This window comes from Juglans regia, chromosome 9 (assembly GCF_001411555.2).
Source record: "Juglans regia cultivar Chandler chromosome 9, Walnut 2.0, whole genome shotgun sequence".
Classification (NCBI taxonomy): domain Eukaryota; kingdom Viridiplantae; phylum Streptophyta; class Magnoliopsida; order Fagales; family Juglandaceae; genus Juglans; species Juglans regia.
The window spans coordinates 394,581-402,415 of NC_049909.1; the positions used below are offsets into that span (position 1 = coordinate 394,581).

The 7,835-nt window shown below is 33.8% G+C and overlaps 1 protein-coding gene across 1 annotated transcript; it reads right to left on the minus strand.

The window, feature by feature from the left end:
• Nucleotides 1-449: 449 nt before the first annotated feature.
• LOC109009722 lies at nucleotides 450-2,009 on the minus strand. Its single transcript, XM_018990321.2, has 2 exons — nucleotides 1,824-2,009; nucleotides 450-1,097 (listed from the first exon to the last, which is right to left on the minus strand). Exons 1-2 carry the CDS (start codon nucleotides 2,007-2,009, stop codon nucleotides 450-452), a joined length of 834 nt encoding a protein of 277 aa, XP_018845866.2.
• Between the last annotated feature and the right edge of the window lie 5,826 nt (nucleotides 2,010-7,835).

The following is a 7,835-nucleotide window of genomic DNA, read 5'->3' on the forward strand; positions in this document are numbered from 1 at the left end:
TCTTGCACAGATTTTGCTTTGTGGGTAGAGCATCATTACAGGCATGCCACATAAACACTTTAACAGCATTTTTTGTATTCATTTGCCAAATATGCTTCCATAATTCTTTGTGCACTACTTGTATTGAAGTTTTCCCATTTCTCTGATCTTGTCTCAGCTTACAAAGATGATAGGCACTTCTAACTGTAAGACAACCATTTCTTGTATGCTTCCACACCCTCTTGTCTCTGGAAATGATAGTCTGTGCTACAGGTATCCTCACAATCTGTTGCACATCCTCTTCCCAGAAAATATTCTTGAGCATCTGTATACTCCACCACTTTGTAACTGGATCAATAAGCTTTTGCATTTGTTGACAAAGAGTTCACTGGAGTTCTTATAGTACCAGAATCAATAGTAGGAATCCACTGGTCCTGCCATATCATTACATCTTTTCCATTAGCAATTCTCTAAATCATGCCATCTTTAACAAGACTAATTGCTGAACTGAGGCTTTTCCAAGTATAAGAAGGTTGAAACCCAACTTTTGCCTCCAAAATAGATTTGTTTGGGAAATATATAGCTTTGAGAATTCGAGCTACTAAAGTAGTTGGATTCTGAAGAATTCTCCAGACTTGTTTGGCTAATAGAGCTAAATTGAAAGACATCAAGTCTCTAAAACCAAGTCTCCCACTTGCTTTATTTTTACTCAAATAGTTCCATCCTTTCCAATGAATTTTTTCTCCTTTGTCCTGAGTGTCCCACCAGAAGTTAGAAATCAATGAATTCAACTTGGCACACAAAGTTCTTGGAAGAAGAAACACATTCATACTGTATGTAGGTATAGCCTGGACAACAGCTTTGATTAAAATATCTTTCCCAGCTTGTGAAAGGAACTTAACCTTCCAATTCTCCATTTTTTTACTCACTTTTTCAATTATTCCTTGAAAAGCAACTGATTTTGATCTTCCAATGATTGATGGCAACCCTGAATATTTCTCCATGTTTGATGAGGCTTTCAAACCAGCAACTTGTAGCATATGATTCTTTGTTTCTTGCTCTGTGTTGTTGCTGAAATATAAAGAAATCTTGTTTCTATTGAGCCTTTGTCCTGAGGCCTGCTCATAGTTGTATAAAATCTAATTCAAAATAACCCACTCTGGTATACTAGCTCGACAAAACAGCATACTATCATCAGCAAAAAACAAGTGAGTCATCTTGATCTGTCCTCTGGCCATAGGTACCCCAGTAATATTCCCTTTCTGTTCTGCTTCACTTAACTGATCAGTTTACACCTTGGCACAAATGATAAACAAAAAAGGAGACAAAGGACAACCTTGTCTTAGTCCCCTAGTGGGTTTAAAACATTCTTGAGGGACACCATTAATCAACACAGAAAAAGAGGAAGAGGAAATACACCTTAAAATAAGCTCAATTTACCTCATATCAAAACCCATCCTCAACATAGCTGCTTTTAGAAAATTCCACTATAACCTATCGTAAGCTTTACTCATGTCTATTTTCAAAGCCATATAACCCTTCTTACCCTTCATCTTAGTCCTCAAGGAATGCAAGATTTCATAAGCAGCCAAAATATTGTTTGATATTAGCCTTCCAGGAACAAAGGCACACTGATTTTGAGAGATGATAAAAGGCATAATCGATTTGAGTCTATTGGCTAGCAATTTAGTGATAATTTTGTAAAGAACATTACAAAGGCTAATGGGTCTGTAGTCAGTCATGTGCACAGGGTTAATGCATTTGGGAATCATCACTAAATAGGTATAATTGATTTCTTCCAAGCCATGCTCAGAATTTAAGAAATTAAGAATAGCTTCACTGACCTCTTCCCCTATCACAGACCAGTATTTCTGATAAAAACAAGCTCCATACCCATCTGGTCCTGGTGCTTTGTGTGGTCCCATCTGAAATACAGCATCCTTAATTTCCTCTTTTCTAAAAGGTGCCAAAAGAGCTTCATTCATCTGTTGACTAACTTTTCTTTTAACTGGCTGCATCAAATTGTCCATATTTATGGGATTGGAGGTTGCAAAAAGCTCTTTGAAATACTAAGTGAAAGCTTCTCCAATGTGCTTTGAATATGAAATTGTCCTTCCATTCTCATCAATAATCTTGGTTATACTATTTCTCTTCTTTTTCTGAGTTGCACAAAGGTAATAAAATTTGGTATTTCTGTCTCCTTTATGTAGCTAAATCTCTTTTGCCCTTTGTTTCCATTTCACATACTCTCTTTCCAGCTGGTGATCAAATTCTTTTTGCAAATCTTTGAGTTGTTGAACTGATGTTGCTGTAACAGATTGTTGCAAAGCCTGAAGGGATTTCCTTTTCTGTTGGATACTGGCTCTAGAATCACATTCTTTTTGGTAACTCCACTGTCTTAGTACCTGTAAACATCCTTCAAGTTTTGTATTTATCTTTGAAAGACCTTCTTTGTTTCTGCCATATCTATGCCAAGCATGAGTAATAACCTCCTCACAATCAGAGAACAAAGATGTGCTGGTTTCCCAGTCCAAACCAACTATCCTCATATCTACAAAGATGTGCTGGTTTCCCAGTCCAAACATTCTGTTGCCCAACTATCATCAAACTAGGACAATGATCTTAAGAGTATGATGCTAACACTTTAACTTCTCCCCCACCAAAAGCTGCACACCACTCAGAGTTGGCAGTGACTCTATCAAGCCTTTCCTTTGTGAAATTAGAATCCTTTCTTAAATTAGACCAGGTATACTTTCCTTGGATACAACCCAAATCCTTCAACTGGCAATCTTGCAAAACACTTCTAAAATCTGCCATCTGTTTTTCTTCTCTTCGAGCCCCTCCATACTTTTCACTGTGATATAGAATTTCATTAAAATCACCTAGACATAACCATCTTTTAGGCTGAAGACGATTTAGATGTCTCAAGATACCCCACCATTCATATCTCTTTTATGTTTCAAGGTTTCCATAAAAACAAGTGAGCATCCACTCAACTTCTGATTGAACAACCCGCATATTAATATGTCTTTGTGAGTAGGTGCTTATTTTGATGTGTACATCCTCTGCCCATAACAGAATCATACCTGCACTTCTTCCCAGACTATCAACTAAAAATAAACTCTTGAATCCCAATTTCAGTTTCAAACCATCTAAGTTCTTCTTTTGCAATTTTGTTTCCATAAGAAACAAAATGCTAGGCTTGTGGATCTTAACCAACAGACTAAGATCTCTAACTGTCTGAGGGCTGCTAAGCCCTCGTCAGTTCCAACTTAGAAGCCTCATTTCTCCCGACGGGGCTGACTAGCAGCCTCCGCCAATATATCAAAATCCGATATTAAAGCTTTTTTTTTCCCCTACTATCTTGCTGATTTTCCTTTGCCCTCATATCAGATTCATCATCATTTCTTCTCTTCCTAGTTACATGAGTAGCAAGTTTCATAACTTCATTAGTATTCTGTCCCCTTGCCCTTTTCTTCCATCTAGTGGTACATACCTCAAGAATATGCTCAGATTGACACAACTTTTGCTGATCTTGCATGAGTTCTAACTGAGCAGGCTGGCTAAGCATCACCACTGTTGATAGAGGTTGAATTTCTAACTAGTCCAGTAAGTGCTTTGAATTATCAAGTACTAATTCTTTTGATTCTGCCTCCCTGTTGATCACAAGTAAATTAGCAACTTGAAGCTGGCCTATATTACTTTCTGCTTTATCCTCTTCTATTGTATGATGCTTCAACAATTCCTGACTTGACTCCACCTCAACCAGCTGAATTTCTTTTTGAGCTAGTTTTTCCCATGTATTACAAGACCCTGGCTTTATTATAGAAGGGAAGGAAGGACCTGAGGTACTTCCCTAGTTGGAAACTGCAGCAGAGCTTGAAGCACGCAACCATGATCCATATTGTTGCATATTGTAATCTTTTGTGTCTTCCATTTGTTTATGGATCCCCATACAACCTTGCACACCATGCTTAATAGCCCCACATTTAAAACAAAACCTAGGTAGTCTTTCATATCTAAAAGGAATAAAACTCTTCTGTCCCATCAACTCCATAATCTTCCCTCTTATTAAAGGTTTAATTAAATCAATCTCAACTTGCACTCTAATCCATTTTCCCCAGCAATTCCCATCAAAATCAGCTTCCACCTCAATAACTTTACGTATAGTGGATCCAATCCTACCTCCAATTTCCTTATTCATGCAATCGAGAGGTAGATTATGAAGTTGAACCCACATAGTAGTGGAATTAAAATCCAGATCAGTAGGTGGAGTAACACCATCAAATTTTTTTATGCAAACCAGATTAGTATCAAATAACCAGGGTTGACCTCCCCAAATTTTATTCAAATCTTCCTCAGTCTGGAATTCAAACATATAAAGATTTTCTCCTACCTCATGAATTTTCACTCCAACACAAGATTTTCACACTTTTAACATCGTATTATTAAATGCATCCTTATTAATCTTTTTATCAGCTACTACTTTTCCCACTAGACATAACTTTCCTCTCTTCATATTATTCTCAATTTCATAATCAGTTATAACAATCTCATACCTTTCCTCTTCCGTTAAGGAAAACTTACTCCATAATTCTGAAAGTTCATCATCCATTTGAAACAAACCCAAACCAGAAGTAGAGCAGACATAAAACTGAGTTATCAGAGAAAAATTAAGTAGGTAAAAAGTTGCCCTAGGCAAAGATCCCTTCCACCGAAAGTGAAGGACAAAACTTCCTCCTCACCAGAAAGTTCTCGAGTCGAGAGAAAACTAAAGGCTGCTTTTACCACGTAGATTTAGCGCCTGATAATGTCCTTGTTACCAAATATTGTTTTTGATAATGTCCTCGTTAAGATAGAGACAAGAAATGCTCAAATATTTTTATAATTTTATTTTTAAAAATTATTTATATTTAAAATATTGTTAAATCTTTTTAATCTAATTATCACTAGATCATGATCATTGTTTAAATATAAAAATTTTATAATTTTTCAAATTTCTAAACAAAATAGAAAAATTAATATAATACTTTTTTAAATTCAAAATAAAAATTATATTCAAACAACATATTAAATTTATAATATTTTATTGAATTTTTACTCTCTATTTTCACAAAACGTAATAAAATATTTTAATTTAAATAATTTTATTACTATTTAATAATTATTTTACTATTATTTATAAAATTTTAAGATACTCAAAGTATCTAAAAAAGCCATGAATATTTCAAACATTTTTGCCTTGCATTAAGGAAATTTTGTACAGATAAAAGCATATTTAAAAAAAGAGTTTTGCTATGTATAAGTAAGTTTGCATACTAATCTGAGTACTAATGTTGTTGATATACACTATTTTTAATAAAATCTACTTTTTGACTAATCATATTGAATGAGTGTGCATATTAATGCGCATAATCGCTTACAATTCTATTTTTCCTTAAAAAAATCAATTTAATTTAGACTGATTCAACTAGACTCATAAAGTAAAATAAACGAGAAAAAAAATAAGTAGTTAAAAAAATAATTGAATGTCAAAAATTGAATAAATTTTAAGATACTTTTTAATCTCTTAAAAATAACCAATTCAACCATTCAATCGTTTTAAGCCATTCAAAATCATGTTTTTTAATTAAGTATAATCAATGAGTTGTCGATTTCTTGTACAAAAAGAAAATATAACTAAATATATATTAATTTTCTTGTCCTTACATCTGCTAAGGAGCTTAAAGTAAGGGATAAAATATAAAGTTATTTATTTTAGATGTATTTAGATTATTTTATTTTTTTTATCAAAATTAGTTAATAAATTTATATTTTAAACTCTCGGCTTATATTTGTTTTATGATATTTTTATTGATATTGAAATACTCGATTTAAGCTTCTCATTAAATGGTCTGATTCAATAAATTCGATTAAAATTACAATATACCCCCCATTGTGAATGCGGCTGCCAATGCCAACACAGGTTTGGCATTCCAACCCAAAAGTAACCGGATGGCTAACAAGGAGCCCAACTTGCTTTGACTGTGAATAAACACACAATATATGGTGGGAAAATATTCTAAAATTACACAAAAACAATCTTATAAATTGATATGATTTGATGTGATTCGTTAATTATAAAATTACTTTTAATATAAAATTATTTTTATTATAAAATAGATCTAACATATCAAATGAAATCACGTCAATTTGTAAAATTATTTCATAAATTTTTTTTATAGATGTAGTCATACTTGTATGGCGACATGGCAAGCAGTTGGCGAGCTCGCCTTCCACTCAAGATGGTGCTTGAAGACATTATGTAGATGGATGGCGAGCAACCTAGGAGATGTTAATAGTGAACAAGTACATGACTCATCCAAGACTCAAAGAAACGAGATCTATTAAATGCTATGTGAAGCAAAGTATGGACTATTAAATAAACAATACATAAAAAGGAATCACTAAATGCTAAAGTGATAGAAGATTATTGAAATTAGTGAGTATCTTATACGAATCAATCTAGTATGTGTAGAAATGGCACAAGGTGTGCCATAATGGGTTGAAATTGTAACACCTCATGCCTCTAAAGCTTGTAAAGTTAGAGGAATCGAATGTTATTAGTCATAAACATACAATTTTTGTGCCAAATATAAAATATTCTATACATTTATAAAATCACCAAACACTTTATTAAAAGAATCTCAAAAATTTCATAGCACTTATTCCAACAACTTGCTCAAAATCATCAAAGTATCACACACTGACCAAACTATCACCTAAAATGACATCTTCATGCTTAAACCAATTTTTTACCCATCAAATGACCATGAAATTTAACTCAAAACATACCAACATAAACTAGACTCAAATCAAAACAACTTATGTGAATGGTACTTTGTGATAAAACACTTATAACAGTTTCAAACAAGTCAAGCGAGATAAGCCATAAAAACTGTTTGAGAGCTCCTCTAATTTTCTCCCCAATAAAAGGTTTGAAAAGTGATTAAATGTAAGAGTAATGGACATGGATGACTCTTATACATATGGAGGGGTCATAGGAGATGTGTGAAAAAGACTTTGAGTGATGGGGTGTTAGTTAAAACCAGCCCATGGTTTTCTGCTAGCAATTGCCACGTGAGAGGGAGAGGTGACGTAGCTCTTGGCCTTCCTATCAACCACTGTTTGGGGATCCTTTGGCTAGTGAAAGGACTGCCATGGGAGGGGGAAACTTCCTCCACAAGTATTGCCTTGGTGGCTTAATTTTGTGGGTCTTAACTGAGTGGACTTCCTTTTAGGGTTTCAATGGGGTTTGAGTTGCTATCATGTCTAAATATAATTTTTCTTGACTCAATAAAATTACCGAAGTTTAAAGAATAAATAAGGATATAATAACAAGAATTTGAGTGGTTAATAGTATGTGAAAGTAATTTAATCAAGCGATTAAACACTAGGCCAAAACCTGGTTCAATTAAGGTTTGGAGGCAAACTTTTGGGGTTTGGGAAAACCATTTGAGATTTCGGTTTTCATCAAGATTTTGAGATTTCAATTGGATTCCAAGTGTTTAGAGTTTCTCTAGAGTTGAAATCCTCTTTGGCTTGGCACAAAATGGATGATTTGATGAAATAGGGTTTTACTTAGATAGCATGATCACAAAACTTGATTTCCTTCAAATTTTCATCTCATGGTTCCTCTTGGTGCCAAATGTCCAATACTATTTACCAAGTGTGGCTAAGATCTTGCCAAATATCCAAATTAAACTTCTGTAAACTAATTTGGACATTTTATACTATGATTTTGAAAACACTGATCTAGATGCTAACACCGAGGCTATTCACTATGAAAAAGTAAAAAATAGACTTTGTACTATAAA

Excerpts from the sequence above, each read along its gene's own strand:
- LOC109009722 (XM_018990321.2), bottom strand. The coding sequence starts at position 2,009 with ATGGACAATTTGATGCAGCCAGTTAAAAGAAAAGTTAGTCAACAGATG. Across the intron at positions 1,098-1,823 it reads GGTCTGTGATAGGGGAAGAG|GCCTCAGGACAAAGGCTCAA; the intron begins GTCAGTGAAGCT and ends AACTATGAGCAG.